Source organism: Pantherophis guttatus, chromosome 2 (genome assembly GCF_059756535.1).
Source record: "Pantherophis guttatus breed Tessera chromosome 2, ASM5975653v1, whole genome shotgun sequence".
NCBI classification, from domain to species: Eukaryota; Metazoa; Chordata; class Lepidosauria; order Squamata; family Colubridae; genus Pantherophis; species Pantherophis guttatus.
In genome coordinates, this window is record NC_142064.1 from 30,520,174 (window position 1) to 30,542,483 (window position 22,310).

The 22,310-nt window shown below is 38.4% G+C and overlaps 1 protein-coding gene across 1 annotated transcript in view; it reads left to right on the forward strand.

Moving 5' to 3' along the window:
• The window catches only part of ZSWIM6 (zinc finger SWIM-type containing 6), a 103,547-nt gene extending 90,372 nt beyond the window's left edge, over positions 1–13,175 (forward strand). Inside the window, exons 12-14 of the mRNA XM_034440961.3 lie at positions 2,541–2,704; positions 4,424–4,505; positions 10,215–13,175. Of these exons, the coding sequence (XP_034296852.2) occupies positions 2,541–2,704; positions 4,424–4,505; positions 10,215–11,077 (1,109 nt within the window). The 3' untranslated portion in view covers positions 11,078–13,175. The remainder of the gene's footprint in view (positions 1–2,540; positions 2,705–4,423; positions 4,506–10,214) is intronic.
• The last annotated feature ends 9,135 nt before the right edge of the window (positions 13,176–22,310 follow it).

A 22,310-nucleotide genomic window follows, 5' to 3' on the forward strand; every position in this document is an offset into this window, starting at 1 on the left:
TAGAGGCACATCAAAAGATCGATATGTTGAGGAAACCATTTCTTTTTTTTTCTACTAAAAAGCAGCACATCTTATCAAAACAAATGGCAGGGTGCTTGGTCAGTACAAAGGTAGCTCAGAATAGAAACTGAACCATCTTGAATGAGATTACCTTTCCCTTGAAAATTCAAATTAGCAGTTTGAATGCATTCTTAACTTCAGCCCTGAATTATTTTTGTACAATCTTTTCAGTGTACCAAGTCTGTTCTATCCGAAAGGTGTTAGATCTTACTGTGGTAACACCTGCCTTAGTTGCAATCCATTTTTGGAGTTTTGTAAAGCGTTCGAAATGGGGCTGCCTTAGAATAGTAATTAAAAAATTCAGCTACTTGAAACTAGTCAAACAGTAATCAGTTGGATTACTGAATGAGATTGGTTATAGGGTTACACACCTCCATTTATTTCATGGCTATCAGGTCTCTCTCTCCCTCCCTCCCTCCCTCCCTCCCTCCCTTCTCTCTCTCTACCCCCCCACCCCCCTCTCTCTCATTATTCATTGTTGCTTATAATTAATCACTTCACGACTTGGGTATGGGCTATTAAAAAAAACAATTCCCTTATATGAGCCCACTCAATTTTAATCTAACTTGGACTCCTAACTGTAAGAGTCTCATATTATCTGATAGGAATACATGAGAGCCTTTGGGATAGTTGCTTCTATAATTTGGAAATCCCTGTAAGCATAGTTTAGGCTAACTGAATTTTTTTCACATGAATGTCACATGAATTTTTTTTTAAAAAAGTATACTTAGTTAAGACCAACATCACCAGATATGCCAATTTAAAAGCCAAACTCATGCCTGAATGCAATGTATTTTATTTGGCTGTTGGTTTTCTTACAGTGTTCTTACTTTGAATGAAATCATTCAAAGGATGCTTCAGAAAATGTATTTAGTCTGAGTTTTCAGTGACGGATCACTCTTACTTACCTCCTTAATAGCACCAATCTTCTACCAGTCTGTTGAACAGAATGACTGACAAGGTCTCCCTGGTAAACTAGGTTTACTATTATGAACACCTTCAGGGATCACTTTTAGGATATGGAAAATGGAATCCTTAAAACATGGAAATTGTATATTGGCTAACCAGAAAGAAAAACTCTTGTCTCTGACTTGAATTATTTTAGTATTTATCAGGCAACACTGGAACACTATTTTGTACAAATAAATGCAATCCACATTCGCCACCACATTTCATATAAAAGTATATCCACCCTTCTTGACCATACTGTTTCTTTCTCATTATTGTAAGACACAATTTAACTGCCAAAAAATGTGCTGGCTAATCCATGAGGTCCATGAAGAAAGGATAAAATTATTTTTGTTGGAAATTGTTGCTTGACCAGGAAGCAACTATGTTCACCTAATATACTATCACTTCTTTTAGTATTTATGGAGATTTTTCCAACTAACAAGGATAACACTCCTTCTCAGTCTGTTTATTAGGGTGGAAGAAGATTCCAACCAAAATGTTCAGATTAGGAAATTCCTAAATACTACTTCTATGCAGCGTAGAATGTATATTCATTTATTTTTCACAATTCTGAAGACCCCATCTCCCTCAAAGAGGGATATGTTTGAGTGCATAGATCAGGGGTGTCAAACTTGTGGCGTCACGTGATGTATTCACTAAACTGGGCGTGGGCGTGGCCAGCGCATGATGCATCCTGCCCTCGGGCTGTGAATTTGACAGCCCTGGCATAGATTACAGATAAATAGTTAAAAGCAAACAGACTAGTTCTTCACATTACTGTGAGGCAGTAATTAAATTTATCTACTTTGCAGATTATTAATTTCTCCAATCCTTCCATATTTTGGTATTAATTTCTTTACATTAAAGTATCTCTCGTATATACCCTCAGAATTCTTGTCTGCAGATTCTATGCAGGAAGTTTGATTAAGGAAAAAATATAATAGTGCACTGACCTTATGAATGAAGAAAGCTTTTGATTTGTTAACTTCAGCTTAGCTTTAAATTTTCCTTTTATTTGCTAATGATAACAAACCTGTATGTAATGCAGACACTGATCCACTGCAGCACAGTTATATTCTTTGTAAAATGAAAAGTCTTGACTGAACATGTTTTCACTGAACCATACTTTAGCAAATGTCTTAAGAAGCCTTTCGTCATAGTCATCTGTAACCCTTCCACCATATATCACAAGATTTATATAGGTATATGTTTAGAAATTGAAAATATAAATCTAGATTATTTAAGCTTTTATATCTATTTGTAAAGATCTTTTTAAAAAGACGTATTAGTTGCCTTTTTTATTCATACACATGCTTGACTCATTACTAATTTCATTTCCCTTTTCCGGACTGGATCCCCTAGCTGCAGATAATGAGCTATCTTATTTACCAGTGATACACTAGATGCAGAATCTCTGAAATAAGTACATAAAATATACATTACAGTATCTGTCAGCTTCACTTGTTTTCATGTCATAAAAGTAGCGTTCACAGTTAATTCATTTCATCTTGTTTTTGCTGTTCTTGCAGGTGATGTTCGAAGGCTTGAAACAGTGTTAGAATCTATTCAGAAAAACATTCACTCCTCATCACACATTTTCAAGCTTGCCCAAGATGCTTTTAAAATAGCAACACTTATGGACAGTTTGCCGGATATTACCCTTCTAAAAGTCTCTCTGGAGCTGGGTCTTCAGGTATTTTTCCATAATGGAATTTTAATGCTGTAATTAGAGGGGAAAAAATACTTATACGTATTCAGCTCTGGTTTGCTATAGCTTTCTTCCAATATGTGGGGTTTTTTTTCAATTTCTCTTCAACTTTGGGATTTCCTGGTGTTGTCTAGTCCAAAGTCCAAAACTGCTTATCTTTTGAGGCCAGTCATAATTGGCTGATATTGCAGCAAGAATCACACCTGCTTGGATTAATCTTTCACATACATTCACAAACACATACACACACACACACACACACACACACACACACACACACCTACTTTGGAACTGAAATTGTCTTAACCTGTGTTGAATCAATAAATTGCTGCTTCTGTGCAGTAGAATAAAATTTATTCTACTTTAGTAGAATAGTTTAAAGCTAGAAATGAATGAGATTAGTATTCACCATCTCCCATTGGATCAGTGTTTCCAACGCTACCTGGGAATTCTGGGAGTTGAAACCCACACATCTTAATGTTGGTGAGGTTGAGAAACACTACGTTGGAGGAATGGAACAGTTTCCACACAACTGTCCTGTTCAGAGTTTGAAGGAGTATAGGAGGGAAATGGTATGGATGGAGTCTTGCTGATGAATAGGCTTTATTGGATGCCACATTTTGGAAATTCAAGTGACACTATATGGGTAGTTCTTGACTTACAGACATTTGTTTAGTAACCATTCAAAATTACAACACACTGAAAAAAGTGACGTATGACAGTTTTCACATAGCATCTCCGTGGTCATGTGATGAAAATTCAGACACTTGGCAACTGGCATGTATTTATATAGTTGCATAAATACATGTGTTTATGATAGTTGCATGTCCCAGGGTCATGTGATTGTCGTTTGCAATCTTCTCACAAGCAAAGTCAACGGGGAAGCCAGATTCACTTAATGATGAATCTGCAGGAATTCAGTTAACAACTGTGGCAAGAAAGGTCCTAAAATGGGCCAAACCTACTTAACAACTGTCTTTGTTTAGCAATGGAAATTTTGGGCTCAATTGTGGTCGTACATCAGGGATTATCTGTTCTTAATACAGAGAACATAGATGAATAGCAATGGACATTAATAAAGTTATTTGTATGTTTGTAATTTCAGTTCATAAATAAAAGAACATTTTTAATAGGTTTACAAATAATACCAGAATGTGGAAAATACTCAGAAGCTATCCACCTAGCAGTCATAAAAATGGCATCTAAGAAGAGCAAGCAAATTAGAACAGAATGTGTGATCTAGCAAAATATAAAATTGACTGCTGTAGAGTGTGTGCTACATTTTCTGTGTTTTTCCCAGCCTGGATGATCTAAAGCAATTAAAGCTATGATCATATCAAAGAGAAATCGATGTTCAACTTTGTGGTGTATTCCCATCTTGTTCATTCTAGAAACTGAATTGTAAGATTTGCTTTGATTCCGTATCAAGAAATAACTAGAAAATAAGTAAGAGGTAATATTACACAACTCAAGTCAAAGAATACAGCACAAAGAAGTACAAAAATTAAGGGATTATTTCCTTCCCCTCATTTCTTTTGCTGTGCCGATGCATGATACAAGATACATTGATTAGAGATAGAATTGTTTACAGCTGATCTGGATAAATATTTTTACATAGTCACCACAATGTGTTTGGCTATTCAGAGCTAACATATTCTAAAGCAACAAAAATGTCTCAAGGGAAATATTTCTCTTTTTTAATAGGTGATGCGCATGACATTGTCAACGTTAAATTGGCGGCGGCGGGAAATGGTGAGGTGGTTGGTGACATGTGCAACAGAAGTAGGTATGTGTTGCCACTGATCTCTGCAGAATCCTGATCTAATTTGTGTGGTAAACAATATAATCACTTCCCACTAATCATAAGAATTTGCATGGTATTTATGTCATATAGATTTCCAGAGAAAACTGTAGCAGCAGTACATAAAAAAAACATGGTGTTTTGATGTTTTGGCCTCGGTCCAGTAATGTCACGTAAATTGGGGGTACAAAATGGTAGCATTTTATACAGAAATGTAACCCTAGGCTTTTTTAATTATGCAAAGGAAATTTATCCAGTGCCTTTTCTATTTAAGATAGCACAAATGGCTACGAATGCAGTTCATAAGATTACAGTGGTACCTTGGTATTCAACTACTGTGAAACTCATCAAGTTTGATACTCAACACATTTTGACGTGAAAATTTTGTCCTAGTACTCATTGTTTGTTTGATACTCAACGCACAAGCTAGAACTTTTGGCTTACTACATTATTCCTTACGGGAAAAATGTGTTTGGTACTAATTGTTTTTGGTACTCATTGTACCTCCCAGAACCAAATAAGGATGAGTACTGAGATACCATTGTATGAAATTTTATCCACAGTGCGTTTATAGCTATAAGAAGAACTTGTTATAATTTGTTTGAAAACAATACCTAAAACTTAATGTTTGAATTTGCTATAAGGGTCAGGGTGTGAACACTGAGGAATTTATGATAGGTTTCTGATGTTCTAATAAAAAAGAAGTGTTCCCAAGAATAGGCAAATTCTCAAAGTAAATTTAATTTGAGAAAGGATGTGGATTCTCCATACATTCTGCTGAACTTTCTAACTAGTCCAAACTCCTGAACCAGTGGTGAAATCCAATTTTTTTTACTACCGGTTCTGTGGGCATGACTTGGTGGGCGTGGTGTGACTTGGTGGGCATGGCAGGGAAAGGATACTGCAAAATCTCCATTCCCACCCTACTCCTGGGGGAAGAATATTGCAAAATCTTCATTCCCACCCACTCTGGGGCTAGCCAGAGGTGGCATTTGCCAGTTCTCTGAACTACTCAAAATTTCTGCTACCAGTTCTCTGAACTACTCAAAATTTCCACTACCTCCAGAACCTGTCAGAACCTGCTGGATTTCACCCCTGCCCTGAACATAATATTAATATATCTAAAACTTACAATTGTTTTTCTTGATATATTTAACATTTGTTAATGGGTATAATAGTTTAGACCTATCAGCTGCAAGTAATTTCTAAGAAACCCAAATCAGACCAGATTTCATTTGGACTGTAAATGAATTTTTAATGGTAACTGTAAATTTTCCCTAAAATGAATTGCTCTTATTGACTAATCTGTGGCTAGAAAATGATAACTTGTTAGGATTTCAGTTACTCCTTTCTAAGATTTACTTTTTCCTAATCTTCACACCAAAAGAGGCATATCTGGTGATTTAATAGTATTCTATTGGCAAGCAAATTGCCTTTTTGTGCTGTGGTACAGTTGTGTGTGTATGTGTCACTTCCATAAGGAAACTGTGATGCAATGCAAAGATCACTTTTGAGACATACACAAGCTTATAAATAAATGAGGGAGTGTTTGTTTATGTAAATGAAGGAAAGCATTGAATGGAGCAGGAGAAAGGTGTACATGTATATGCAAGCGCATAGTACAACAGGACCCAGATGAGTAAAATGAGGACCTTTGGGTGTGGTTAGCTGAGTGCACAGATGTGTGCAAATTATTTCAAGCAATAATGAGGCACTCAAGCTGCCTATAAGCTTCAGTTTATAGACCCCATCAGTCATTGTTCGACCTCACAAGAACAACAAAAGGGCACTAAAGAAACCACCTCATTTCAAACAGGGAATCTGGCTGTGACTATAGGCGAAGGTATTTCAGTCACGACACAAATTTCTATTTTCCTGTTGAGGTTATATTCAGTGCTATGTAGACATGTTCTGTCTTATTTGGGGGATGGAATGGTGTAAAAGGATGCCAGTTCCTTGGGGAATATGTCGGATGCTAGGACTTGTTTGTACAAATGTGCAGTGTTAGATTGAGAGTTTATTATATTCTTGAGGGGTTTTTTTTATCTGTATCCATTCAGATCTACATGAGGCCTTCAACTTTAAGTGGGGTATAGGCTAAAGTAGCAACCAGCAACAATCTCTGACAAATCAAGGAGACTGAGGCTGTAAATTGCTCTTTTTCTATTGAGGGCAATTTGGAAAGAGCTGCCATATCTGTTAGAGAATGCAAACATTTTGAAACAACTTCAGGTTTGAACAGAGGGGGAAAGCTAGTCACTGTTGAGATTGCTGGATTAATTAAATTATTTTAAAAATTATGTTAGCCATCCTTCTAAATCAATGTTTTCTCAGGACAGCACATGGAATTTGCCTGATAAAAATTTGGAAGAAAAAAACACTTCACAATCCATAGAAACAACCAAAGGCAACGTAATGGAGTAAAATAAATAATAGACTGATATAAGCTACCCAGTATACCAATGGTGAAGCACTTAAGAGCAATAGATGGATACTGTCTAAACATTAGCATATAAATTGATTAAAATGCCTGGCAGAAGAAAACGTATCTTGCTCGCAATCGAGAACTCTATAAAATCTACAGCAGGCATGCTTATCAGGGAAAGTATTCCACAATAAGTGGTGTGAAGGAATGTAGACTTGGTCTCAGAAATGGGGAAGGATTAAGTGAGCTGTTAAGGGGAGAATTCCAGAAAAGAAGTCCTGAGAAAGAGAAAAGGGTAGGAAAAAAGTCAGAATAATTCAATCTTGATTTTCTTTGGTATACATGAGTTTAGATAGAAACTCTGTCAGGTTTTCAAAGTTCTGTTATTCTATCCCACAAAATAGAGGTTATTCTTGAAATTTCTGCCATGCTTGTTATTTAACCTTGCCTATTGAACACAATAATTAAACAATCAAAGGGGAACTCCAGTCAAGCAGACCCAAACATTTGGGGAAAAGCAGGCCTTAATTGCTTTTCTAAAAGCAAGCAGATTTGGGCTCTGTCATATATTGGAAGGGAGGAGGTATGGGTGTGTTTGTGGGTGTGTTTAGAGCATAAGGGAAGCTATGAAAAAGCAATGTCCTATGTCCCATAAGATGGCATAGTTTAACAGAAGGAACCTGGAGCATATTTTCTATATGGGAGCAAATGGACCCCGCAAATTTCTTGCAAAAAGGCAATCCTGTAAATAACCCAGCCTATGCCATGAGAGTGATATCTCACTCCATACCAACAGACAATTCACTCAGAAGCTTCATTTAGATATTGAAAAGGGAGGAGGAGGAGGAGGAGGAGAAGGAAGACTATGAAGCATTGACTGGGACTTGATAGTTCCCCTTCCACCAATACCACTGGAAGTGTCCTTGGAGGAAGAGAAGTACTGCAAAATTATGCCCCTCATACCCAGCACCCTCAGCCAGCACAGAAGAATGGTATGGTGGATGGTACCAAAAGCCATGAAGAGATCTAGGATTCTCAGTACTGTTCCCTGATCTGAATGGTCTGCATAATTCACTTCCACATGTCCCATCAAAATCCATTCATAAATCCATTATGTGTATGTCACACTGAAAATACAGTTCACTTTCAAGCAATCAAGGTTTTTTTAACTTGCATAAACTATGCAAGAATAGCTACAATCCTGCTTCAGTATTAATAGAGTCAAGGCTTGCCTGTGAGAAATAGACATAGACAATGGGATAGAGGGTACAAGGAGAGGGAAAAAACTGCCAGAAGTTACCCACTTCAACTTTGAGACTGATTTATACATTCCATTGATCAGCATACAGGGATGTGCAAAACAGGTTGTTCAAATCATTTTAGAAATGTTTCACTCTTGAAACAGTCCTTTCTGAAGATGAAAATTTATTTCCAATTCATAGCTGTGTCAAGGAAACATTTGCAGAATGATCAAAACATTTATTTTGAATGTGATTTTTTTATACTCGCTTATTACTATGGGAGGGGGAAGCAAAATGCTGTAATTTTGTTTTTCAATAGTATGAAATGAACATTGCAAGAAAATTATGAAAAGAAATGAATAATGATGAAAATTATTACACAAAAAAAATAGGTGAAAGGGTTTTGGAGCAAGGATCTTTAGAGTTCTGCTTTTTAAAGTGTATATTCCTTTGATATTTTAGGCAGAATTAGATTAGAATTGCAGGTATCACTTTCCAGACAAATTGCAGGATAAACCCTTCAGACAAATAGGTAGAGTAGTTTTGTGCAATGGGAATCTTCACAGCTGCGTCCTATCCATTAAGGCAACGGGGCAGTTGAACTCTTGGGAGATGAGTAGAAGGTGGGAGAGATGGCAAGTTTACCAGATGCCATAGCATATTGGAGAGAATTTATATGTCTTTTATGCACTTTTATACAGTGCATAAAAGACAGTGCTATTGGCTTTGTGATACACAGGCAGTAGTGGGATTCAACCGGTGTAACAACCGGTTCGCTGAGCGTGGGTGGGCAGTGCGTTTGAAAACAGGTCTAAAACTTAATTTTCTACTGCAGCCCCGGTGAGTAAAACAGCTGAGGCAGGGCGATCCACTCTGCCGCGCCTATCAGCTGGGCTTTAAACAAAGGAAATATAGGTCAGTATAGCTCAGGATGGCGGGTGGGCCCACCTGATCATCGGAGCGAACCAGTTCGCTCTCAGCTGATTGTCGGAGCTACTGATTCGCCCAAACCAGTCCGAATAGGCTGAATTCCACCCCTGTACACAAGGTGTTGCCGTATCTGCTGCCACAGATGCCAGAAGCAGTTGCTGGACAAGCCACTTCCTGTTATTAGCAGGTAGTTCTGTTGGCCACTTGGTCCCACTCAGTGGTGGGTTCCTCCCAGTTCGGTCCGGTCCGGCCGAGCCGGTAACAGTGACGATATGACGTCACCGAACCGGTTCTCCCCTCCGCCCTCCCACCCCCCCCACCCACGTTATTCTTACCTTTTATTTGGTCCCACCCCCAATCTATTGCTGCCTCCTGAGTCCCAGCTGATGACTAGAGGGAAAAAAACTATTTAAACTCTTGCCGTGGGGCTTCAAAGGGCCGTCCTACAGCTGATCAGCGTTAAAAGCAAACAAATGAGTCGGGTCGTAAGTGCGAGGACTGGTCGTAAGTGCGAGGACCTTCCAGAAATGACTGTGACCAGCTAGCCACGCCCACCTAGTCACATGACCTCCAAGCCACACCCACAAAATAAGCCACGCCCACAGAACCAGTAGTAAAAAAAATTAGAACCCGCCCCTGGTCCCACTGTTTCCCTCCCTGGTCTTTTCAATAGAGAAGGGGGAAAAAAAGAATGTTTATTTTGCTGGTGCAGCATCTTTGTCTCTGTAGTACCAAAAGGTACCAAATCGCTCGTAAAGTTTTCCATTCAAGTTGCTGTGCTTTGCTTCAGACAGCCACGGATTTGATAGAAATACCTTATTTCAGCTTGCTCTTTGATTTTGAGCAAGCTTGGGGATGTTTAATGAAACTATTTGGTTTTGCCAGCATATTCCAAAAGGAGCTTTCTGGGGAAAAAAGAGGATATTTCTATTTTAGAGAAGAAAGATAAGATTCTCTGATGCTGAATTCAATCGTTGGTGCAGAGCATACTGTGTTTTCAAAGTGCAGGTACCTTTGGAAGCTTCTGTAAGCAGTTCTCCCAAGTATTTGGCTCTTCCTTCAGTCTTTGTGACAAATATTTTTTTCTGTGTCTTACAGGTGTGTATGCACTGGACAGCATCATGCAAAGCTGGTTTACACTTTTCACTCCAACTGAAGCTACTAGTATTGTTGCTACCACAGTAATGTCCAACAGCACTATAGTCCGCTTGCATCTAGACTGCCATCAGCAGGAGAAACTGGCCAGCAGTGCTAGGACGCTTGCTCTACAGTGTGCCATGAAGGATCCTCAGAACTGCGCCCTCTCCGCACTGACCTTATGTGAAAAGGATCACATAGCTTTTGAGACTGCTTACCAAATTGTTCTTGATGCCGCTGCAACTGGCATGAGCTACACACAGCTTTTCACTATAGCACGATACATGGAACACCGTGGTTACCCTGTGCGGGCCTATAAACTGGCCACGTTGGCCATGACACATCTCAACCTGAGTTACAATCAGGATACGCACCCTGCCATTAATGATGTTTTATGGGCTTGTGCACTCAGCCACTCCCTTGGAAAAAATGAATTGGCGGCTATAATACCTCTGGTGGTCAAAAGTGTCAAATGTGCAACAGTACTGTCAGACATCTTGCGTAGATGTACTTTGACCACTCCTGGAATGGTGGGACTTCACGGAAGGAGGAACTCTGGTAAGCTCATGTCCTTGGACAAAGCCCCATTAAGGCAACTCCTAGATGCCACAATTGGAGCCTACATTAACACAACACACTCTCGGCTCACGCACATCAGTCCACGGCATTACAGCGAGTTTATAGAATTCCTGAGTAAGGCCCGTGAGACTTTTTTAATGGCTCACGATGGACACATTCAGTTCACCCAGTTCATTGACAACCTAAAACAAATCTACAAAGGCAAAAAGAAACTGATGATGTTGGTTCGCGAACGATTTGGTTGACAAAAAGAGAAAAAGCGTGAATGGATGGGGAAGGGGTGGGTGGGAGGGCAATACATTTTTACTTGAGCCTGCCTTTGTATCCTTTTTAACTTAAAACAGAGCCACACCGGTATTATATGTGTATAGTTCTATACTAAGTTTGCAAAACTAAAATGTCACATTGTGAAAGTATGTGTGTTTTCCTCCCCCCTCCCCCTTTCCTTTTCTGTTTTGTATGAAAGATTTGAGAGGCTTAAAAGAGAAGTTTGGTTTACACTGAGTCTATGTTGTCAAGTGGCAAAAGTCCACCAAGCTCTCCCATTCTTTCTGTCTAATTCACAGCCTCAAAACGAGAGAGAGAGAGAGAGAGAGAGAGAGAGAGAGAAAAGAAAAAAAATATATTGCAATGGCTTTAAAAAAAAACCAAACAAAAACACCTCCATCCTGTGATAAGTACCTCGAATGGCTCCAGCTTTACTCTTTTGTAATTCATCCTGACATTTCAGCTTATTTAAGTGAACCAACCACCCAAATAAACGAATAGTTTGAAAGGCTGACCCACGTGGCTTTGCAGTGCTTGTTCATCCAGAAGCATGGCACACACAACGCTTGCGCATGTGGAAACTTAGCGACTGTCAACATACATTCTCAGGGATTTATCTGAAAAAAAAAATTAAAATTAAATTAAAGAATGAGAGCATTTATTGTACTGTATATATATATATTATAGTATATGTCGGAATATTGAAAAAAAAATATAACGTTAACTAATTTATTTAAAAAAAAATCTATAATGCGAAATACTTGAAGCTGCAGTAGCTTGGTTTTAAACAAAAACAAGGAAACATATTAAAAAGACTCAAGTGCGCCTAGCTTCAGGGGTTGGCTCAGGTGACGAACTGAATATGCTGGGCATCTATGCAGAGCCACCTTTTGGATTGCATTCTTGGATGGAAATTAGGGGGAAATTATACGTATATATATATATATTTATACAGATGCGTGTATGCATATGTATATGTATACACACTTGTGCACTTGTAACAGGCACTCTAGTAAAGAGGGGACAACACAGCCAGAGCAGCAAGCCTTAGCATTAAGAATACAGTATGCCAGATTTGGGGTTTGTGCCTCCTAGCCTAGAAAACTTAAATATCCCTTTTTTCATATCATGGGATGGCTATGGATAATAATGGACCACATTGTTACTACTTGTAAACTTAGCAGTATGCATGCAAATTATATTGGATTCCAGTCCCTGAAACACCTGGCTATTTTGTTGAAGAGATCTATTTAACCACTTCTCATAAAGTATATTACAGAAGCAACGGTATAGTGAAAATAGCTTTAGCATCTAGCCAGTTGTTGCAAGGGCCTGGTTATCCCGTGTGATTTGTGTGCATTGCCCTTCCGTCATTGGTGGTAGCCGTGTAGTACATCCTTGTCTGTAGCTACCTGCAGTGTTTTCCAAATGATTGACATAATACATTACGCCTTTGCAGGAGCTATTAATAAGCTAATCTTATTCTGCATAGGTATTTGACTTTGTGCAGGACAGAAAGTTGGTATGACTGTTCTACTTTTCAGTTAGTTTTTTTAAAAACAAACAAACCAACAAAAGTATTTTTATTTCCTCTAGAATTACTTCAGAAGAAAAGCAGCCTTCTATCTTGCCTTGTCTTAATGCTTTAAAATAACCAAACTGGAGATCTAACTACCAAACTGTTCATTATATTCTTATTACCAATTTTGGTTACAGTATAGTGTCTTTTACTTTAGCTGATGGTTCTGTACCTTTGTGCATTTAATGCATTTTTTTTTAACGTTTTGGTGCAAAAGTTGTCCCGTGTCTCTTGTTCTTTTCACTAGAGAACATGCTAGAGGTATGTTTGTAGATTTTTTTTTATTTAGAGGGAAAAATGTTCCATGCTCTCCATTTTATTTATTATACTAGGAAAAAAGGTTGTACTTCCTCACCCATGTAAACATCCTCATGAAGTTGAAAGTAATTAAGATTTGATACACTGATATCAATTTATTTATGTAACTAAATCACTGTTTTATAAACTTGTTAATGATCAACAATTCTTTTGTTTTGATTAAAATTAGTTTTTTGAAAGTTGATTTTAGACTCCTTTATGTGTCTGTTGCTTGTGCATGGATACTGAAAATATTTCCCTGAATAGACACTTTATTTTTCCTAACTTGGTTAGAAGCTAGAATCACAAATTAGTAATGTGCATGTTGTATGAACTTATTGTGGTTTATTTCGATTATGTCTTGGAAAGTCAGAAAAAAATGATTTGTGTAAATCATGGTTCCATAAACTGTTGATAAGCGTAACATGTAAGCACAGCCTTATCACCAATGAAATATTTCATACTTATTAGGAAAGCAATCTTGACTCCCCCTCAAGTACTTGCGTTGAGTTGAAATGCTAAGCCATCATTAAACCAAAATGCAAAACAGAGTTAACTGAGACGAGAAATTGCCAAAGAACCCAGGTTTAACTTTGCACCATTTGTGGCAACGAAGTAAATAGTTATAACCTGTCAATTCAGTACATATATGATGTGCACACACAGACACATACTTGTAACTGCTAGCATAGGGTTTGTAGGATAGAAACCAGGTTTCACCTGAACGATGGTTTTTGCTGTCTGCTCATGCATTACAAAAAGAGGAACTTCACAAATGCATTAGGAAATTGTTTTGGAAAGTAATACATTCATTTATGAATAAAATCTGTATTGGACAAACACAAGATCCATAATTATAATTGTTTGCAGACAGTACTTTACATGTACACATTTTTATTCAAATACAAATTCATTTGGTATTGTATAACTTGGACAGACTTATAGAGGTAAATATAAAAACAAATGCAGTAGAAAAATCTTAGCATTGTGATCTAGTGGTTAATGCACCAGGCTACAAGCTGGGAGAATGTGAGTTCTAGTCCTGTCTTAGGCAAAAAGTCAACTAGGTGACTTAGATACAGATAGATTAACAAGAGTTGGAAGGGACTTTGTAGGTGATCTAGTCCAACCCCCCGCCCAAGCAGGAGACCCTACACTATTTTTGACAGACGGCATTCCAATCTCTTCTTGAAGCTTCCAGTGATGAAGCTCCCACAACTCCTGAAGGCAAGCTGTTCCATTGGTTGATTTGTCCACCCAAGCACCCACAAATCTCACTCAGGTTTCCCCACTTTAGTTGATGAGATAAATATGCTTATAATTAAAATGACAAGAAAGATGCAGCAATGTACTAAAAATTTCTGTTCGCCTGCATACTTCTATACGGTATATAGAAACAAAACATTTTTTATTAAAAAAAGAATAAAATTCACATTTTCTGCCAATTAACAACCAATGGTCTTGTAAATCTTTGGAGGAGTTTACATTGTTAAATGTTTTGACAGTGCTTCAGCAGAAAATAGTTCAGTTTTGTTTGTTTTTTAAAGGCTTTTGATTCTCAAGAATTATTTATTAGCCCACAATATTATGCAACATAATGAAGAAAAAAATAAATTTAGACACTTAAAACCATGCTATTTATAAGTGCTGAAATGGAGATAGTAGATTGAACACAAAGTTGGTTTAGTGTCCTTGTAAAATAATACCTGATTGCAAAGTATAAAGGCGATATTAGCTCCCTCCAACTTTGAAAGCATAAATAAAATGAATAAATCTGGGTAACGTGAAATATGGTACAGTCTTCTGGGTTAATTTGATTGTTCCTAATAAAAATCACCAACTGTGATTTGGACAAATCTAAAATAATATGTTGACAGCCAGTTTTGTGTAGTGGTTAAAGATGTTAGGTTAAGCGCTGTGAGACTCTGAGTTCTCTCTCACCTTAGGCAGGAAGCCAGCTGAGTGACCTTGGACCAGTTTCTGTCTCAGCCTTAGGAAGGAGGTAATCACAAACCACTTCTGAAAAACCTTGCCAAGAAAACTGCAGGGATTTGTCCAGTAAGTCTCCAGGAGTCAAAACTGATTTCAAAGATGCACCTATTTGCAGACACACAAAATATGTGAAACAAATATTATAATGATAGCAGGAAAGTTAGATAAATGGATGTGGAAAAAACAGATTAGGGGACAAATCGTAGCTTGGCAATCTTTGTGTTTCATAATGATGTTTGTCTCCCATACTTTATGAAAGGTACTTTTTACACTCTTTATTAACATTCATAATAATATTCATAATATATCTGACTTCATTGCTTACGATGAATTCTATGCTGCAATTTCACTATTGGCTTTAACTTGCTTTGTAGGTTGCTAGTCCAAAATGTAGCCGTTTTGTCATCTGATTTGAAGTTCTTTCTGTTGGGCAAAGTTTCAGATTTTTTTGCCTTTTGTCTGCATTTTATTCACTTTATGTTACTGGCTCCTCTCTTCTTGGAACAAGTCCTTTGCAGACAATTTTTATAACCTCACCCACCTAGAATGGAACTCTTCAATTTCCTTCTCGTTCTCTTCTACAGCACTGTAAACAATGGAACCTGAAATGTGATGTTTTCTCTAAACCTAGGCCAAAATGTTGAACTGCTTTGCCTATATGTACTCTACTTCTAGTTGCACATTTTTGTCTGATTCTCAGTTGTAGGTGAGGAACTCTAGAACAATATTGCAAAACAATTTGATTGTGTTCCTACTATTCCTACTATTTTAGTGGGCCACACAAACATACCCACTGATGTGGATTTCGCTCCATTTTACAAGAATTATACAAAAACAAAGTATAAAAATGTCTGTGAAAACTATGTTTATCTGAAAATCAATATAAAATAACTAAGAATCAATATTGATGTATTGGATCCCATTAAACCAATGGAAACCATCAGAAATAGAAAAGAGCCTGATACAGACATACTGTAATGTATATTACTTGCCCTTTTTTGGATCTCTTCTATCTCATGCCAGTGAATTCTGGGAGGATCTAAAAGAAAAGACGAATATCCAATGGAAATAGAGTGGGCATCTGTAATTTCTGGAAATATTGTTTTCCACACTTACAGTGTGTTTACACAAATGCACTGATGATGCTACTTAGTTTAAGTAATGAAACATCTCCAAGAAAACAACCAAGCTCAGAGAGCACCAAGGACTCCTTCTTTCAACCATGAGCTATAAATATTCTCCTTTATGAGCATGTAAACACTAAATCCAACCATTTTACTTATCTCTGTAGATATGCTCTGTAAAATGCCATCATTAAATAAATCAATAAAGCAACCATTGCTATAAATGCACTTCTTTATTTAGACTTTGAGAAAAATTTAAATTCCTGATGATAAAATAATCTAACTGTTCTTTATCTTCATCTGGCAGTTTTGGAACAAGAAAAGGCCAATAATCTTTGTCAGCTCTGTACAACTGCATAGCGTTAGGCAGCCATTGTAGGAGAAGAAACAAATCAGACATAGTCCATAGCACCTCCTCCAGCAACCATTGTTATTAAAATGCATAAGCTTTCATGAAGTAAGCTGCAGCTCACAAAAGTCCTATGATAAAAACTGTTAGTTGGAAAATCTGCTACCAAATGGCTTCCAATTTAGAGCTGTGCAGCGGTTTTGCAATAGCTCTTAGGCAGGGGTGAAATCTAAAATTTTTTGCTACTGGTTCTGTGGGCGTGGCTTAATTAGTGGGTGGGGCTTGGTGGTAAGGTGACTGGGTGGGCGTGGCTTGTTGGTCAGGTGGGCGTGGCCAAGTCAATGTCACTTCTTTGCCCTTTTTTAACCTACAAAACACAACACAACACAACTGGCTCACCCACAATATAAAAGCAGCTGTGCTAGACCCAAAATGGCCCCTACAACAAGCAGAAACCTCACACAGCCACAAAAATCCCAAAAAAACCAACTTTCACACTTTACACACACACAACACAACACAACTGGCTCATCCACAATGTAAAAGCAGCTGTACTTTTACAATGGCCCCTGCAACAAGCAGGAACCTCACACAGCCACAAAAAGCCCAAAAAAACCAACTTTCACACTTTACACACACAAAATTCCACATACAGCTTTGTAAGATTTTGTGTGTTTGTGTAGTTAGAGTGAAACACTACAGAAACACACTAAATCTCAGAAAGCTGCACAAATATTATTTTATTTTAATTTATTTTTATTTTTACATAAAAGCAGCTAAATTTAAAACTTTCTAAACTTTAAATGGCTAGGTCTAAAAAAAGAACAACTAAAAAAAACCGTAATTAACTATTTTTTTAAAGCTCCCAAAGGGGGAAAAAAACTTATCCAATAGAACAGGGGTCTCCAACCTTGGCAACTTTAAGACTTGTAGACTTCAACTCCCAGAATTCCTCAGCCAGCTTTGCTTTGCTGGCTGAGGAATTCTGGGAGTTGAAATCCACAACTCCCTGCCTGCTTGATTGCAGGCAGGGAGATTCAGTTGCTTGCTAATGCAATGGATTGCAGGGATTACAGCAAGGCGTTGCAACCAGCAGCTAAGGTAAGCAAGCTGAGGGGGGGAGGGGGAGGGATTTTTGCTACCGATTAGCAGGCAACTCAGCTGGGGTTGTCAGAGCTTGGATCATCAGAGCCATTTAAAAGAAAAAAAGTTTTTTTCTTTTACATGGCTCTGGCGATCCAAGCTGAGTTGCCTGATTAGCAGGCAACTCAGCTGGGATCGTCAGAGCCATTTTTTAAAAAAAGGCTCTGATGATCGCGCGGCTCAACTGGGCATGGGGGTGGGGGCAGGGATTTTTGCTACCGGTTCTCCGAATTGCCTGCCGCCATCGCTACCTATTCGCCCGAGCCAGTCCGAATTGGGAGTATTTCACCCCTGCTCTTAGGGCTCTGCCCTTGAATTTTCTTTCCCAGTTAGCAATCCAGATGTGCATGCATTTACATAACAACAGGCTTAAGTGGCTTCTAAAGCCACTGTACAAAGAAGTGAAATGGTGCTATGAACAAACTCCCATGCATTGCAAAGGATCACTTTAACACTTTTCCACATTGATGGACAGTGGGACAAATGGATTACATTACACAGAAGAGGTCAAGATAACTAAGAATCCTGAAGCAGTTCCTTTCATGAGGTAATACACCCGCTGGAATATGTTATGGATTCTCTCTTCAATTTTCTATTGGTTTATAAAGCACCAATTTACTAAAATGTTGCCAGATATTCCCTTTACTCCCATTGCAAAGGATGCCTCTACATCAGGGGTGAAATCTACTTACCTTCCCTACAGGTTCGGAAGTCGCATCACATGTGCGTGCGGACACTCTGTGCATGTGCAAACCCTTCTGTGCATGCGCAGAGGGTAAAATACTGGTTACTTCCTGGTTAAACCAGGAAGTAATGACGACCGGGTGGGTGGGCGGAGCCTCGCTCTGCTGACGCTACTGGTTCTCTGAACCACCTGCTGCCATCGCTACCAATTTGGCCGAACCGGTGGCATTTCACCCCTGCTCTACACCTTTTTTGTCCTTTCCGGAACAATACACACATATCCAAATAAAACATTCAGTTGCAGTAGTTCATGTTTATTTTTTAAGAAAATGTAGGTGCACAGAGACCTTGTAAAACAAAATAATACTGGCTACTGTTTTGCTTGGTCTGTTACTTCATGCAGCTCCTGATTTTCTTAATTAACATTATCTGTCACATATCAGAAGAGGAAAAAAGCCAGCAAATGGCAAGCAAAATTACTTACCCAGCTTCATGGGTGCTCCAAACTGCCACCATGGATGTTCCTTAAAATCCGGATCCAGAGAATAGAATTGTGGATCAAAATGGTTTAGAATCAGGGGTGTCAGTCACGGCCCATGGGTTGGATGCATCATATGCTGGCCACGCCCATCCCCAGTTTAGCAAAGTGGAGAAAAGTCGCAATACGTCATGTGACGACAATTTGATGTTGTGAGTTTGACACTTGTGGTTTAGATGCATGGATAGATTTTGCATGAAAATGGCAGTATTATGTCTAGAAATAGTATTGGAGATGGAGCATATACCGTTCTGGAGTAGCATTTACAAGTAGTTGGTTTGTTTCCAACTTGTCACTAGATTTATATTGAACCTTTTCTGTAGAAGTTCAAGGCTATTTACAAAAGCATATTCTCCTCAAGGTGATATACAAAAAACACCTGATCATACAATCACAAACATGTTATCATCCCACCTCCTCCAGCTGCAACCCCACAATATACATCTGAGTTTGGTGGCTTAACTGTAGGACCACAGTGACAACCAAGTTCAAAACATTAACAAAACAAATTTATAGGGTATCAAATATCAGACCTCCAAAGAAACCAGGTGCTGTGCATTTCACTCCAGAGCAAAGGCAAGGACTGGGTCCAGACTCACAGTCTAAATCAGTGTTTTTCAAAAGTGGCAACTTTTAAGAAGTGTGGACTTACAACTCTCAGAGTTCCCCCACCAGCATTCTGGGAATTGAAGTCCACACGCCTTCAAATGGCTAAGCTAAATAAACTCAGAATTAAGAAGGAACATTAGCAGAGATGGTTAAATTGACTGCTCTGATTAAAGAAAAGAAACACAAACATCTTTTCTTCGACTTGAAAACCACTTCTGGACTTTGTGCTTGAGGTGGAAAAAGATGAAACGTTGACCTTGGGTTTTACCGATTAGATTGATTTGTTGTTACAGAAATGGCTAGTTTCTATTATTATGAAAAAGTAAAAAGTTGAAGGTAGATCTTAATGCCTTATTTTACTGCACTAAAGGAGTTGGAAGTCAATGCCTTTTTTTTTCTTTTTTCCCTTCCTTTCTCCCACTATTCATTTCCCTTTTTCCTTTCCTAATCTCCCTAATATTTGCTTTAGTATTCCCTTTGTATGTTATATTATAAACTAATAAAAACTATATAAAATGAAGAAGGGACATGTGAGATGAAAGATCGTGCTCCTTAGCCACACCTGGTAGAACTCCTTTTACTATTTGAAATGGGGAAAATATTAAAAATCCAAATTGCCTGCAAGAGCTTCTATTACTCTGGTTGCATACTGTATTTCTTTAGTCCCGGTGTTACCCTATGCAAACTGGTTTTGCAAGCATTTAAAACAATGCAGGGTTTTGAAAGCCCATGCCAAACTTGTTTAAGCAGCAGCCAAATGGGAAGCAGTGATCCCTCCTTCTGTTGCTTTTGTTTTGAAGGAGAAAACGATTCTTGCTACTAGCTCACCGGCTGCTTTCAGTGATGCAGCTAGGACTGCATTTCAGGTCTGGCATTTAGGAAAGACCCAGAAAAGGGGGAGAGGGGAGGAAAAATAGGTAATAATATTTTTTTTCAACTGATATGACTGAGCTAGAAATCAATGATGCCGCTGTCCTACCAAAACATCTTTTAAGATGATGTACAGTATTTTATAGATAGGGAATATCTGGGTATGCATAAAAATATAAATTAACATAATGACAAGAGTTGAAAGGGACTCTGGAGGTCTTCTAGTCCAGCCCTCTGCTCAAGCAGGAAGATCCTATGCCATTTCAGACAAAAGATTGTCCAATTTCTTCTTTAAAATCCCCAATGTCAGAGCACCCACAACTTCTGTCATCTTTTTCTACAACATATACCGTGTTTTCCCAAAAATAAGACACTGTCTTATATTTTTTGAACCCTGAAATAAGCGCTTGTCCTTATTTTCAGGGAGGTCTTATTACTTTGGGGTGTGTGGAGCAAGATGGGGCTCCTCTTGCCGTCTTACCTGATTTCCAGTTCTGTGTTTAAATATTTTGGGGAAGGCTTATTTTGGGGGGGAGGCTTATTTTAGCGCATGTGTTCAAAAGCCCGATTGGGGTTATTTTCAGGGGATGTCTTATTTTTGGGGAAACAGAGTACTTCTTTCTGATGAAATGAAAGATCCTTTAGATCATTAATACCAGAAATTAATCTGCTTTATTAACATGGAATGGGAATGGATGAGGAAAACCAGCTATGAGTAAGTACCACATGGCTGTTCCAAGGGATTCCCATAAACTCATAAAAGAGGTGAGAGTTACAAATGTCTGTTGTATCACTGCCCAACACTGCCTAAATTCATCCTTCGAGTACATTTTTTTTTTCATTTTCCCAATTGCACAATTTAACCTGCTATTGGGAATTCATAACACGAAGGAAAACCCGAAAGGAAAATATTGAAGGGGTAACTGTTCTACTCATGTATTTGGGATTTATGAACTGTCCACCTAGATCACCTTTTCTCCAATTTGATGCCTTCATTCTGGAGGCTACCAGGTTTAAGGCAGCCACTGTAGATTAGAAGAGCAATAAGTTATAAATGGATTGTTTTTAAAAAGAAATTCAGTCTGCCAGCAGCTGGATGGTATGGGCTGGAAAAAAGAAGATTACTCTGCTCCTGCAGTTATAAAACTTTGGCATGCAATTTTTATAGTTTAGTTCTCAAAGTTTTGGGGATGTGGGGGAGTAAGAATAACAGCTCAACAATGCAAACCATAGCTAGACTTTTAAAGTGTTGGCACGGGTTATCTTTCTAATTTAGACAGTTATTTACACTCCATTATCCAGATTTGTCAAATGAAACACTGAAGTTTGTAGTTTTGCTTTTCAGGGAAAGGAAGGTCTGTGAACTCTAGCTTCTGGCATGGGCAAACTTATACTGTAGGTTAGTCTGCCTCTCACGACTTTGTCTCTCCTTCTTGGATTCTGTTGACAAGTATCCAAATTGCACAAAGTCACAGAACTCTACAGAGAAGAGGCCATTTCGTTTCATATATGAAGGGTGAAGTTCTACAACACATTAATTTACTTCAGTGGTGGGTTTCAAAATTTTTTACTACCGGTTCTGTGGGTGTGGCTTGGTAGGCATGGCTTGGTGGGCGTGGCAGGGAAAGGATACTGTAAAATCTCCATTTCCTCTCCAATCCAGGGGAAGGTTACTGCAAAATCCCCATTTCCTCCCAATCAGCTGGGACTCAGGAGGCAGAGAATAGATGGGGGCGGGGCCAGTCAGAATTTTTACTACCGGTTCTCCGAACTACTCAAAATTTCCGCTCCCAGTTCTTCAGAACTGGTCAGAACCTGCTGAAACCCACCTCTGATTAACGTGTTTGCTAGGTTTATATGCCAGCGTTTAACTCTGAGCGGTTAACAGACCTCCACAGTAGCTGTAAAATTAAAACTAAACAGAACAGTAGAAACAGAACAAAATAATAAAATAACAATGTAATAAATAGCATAGCATGTGCCAAGAACAATCATAATACCATTCTCATTGGGAGAGGCTATCATG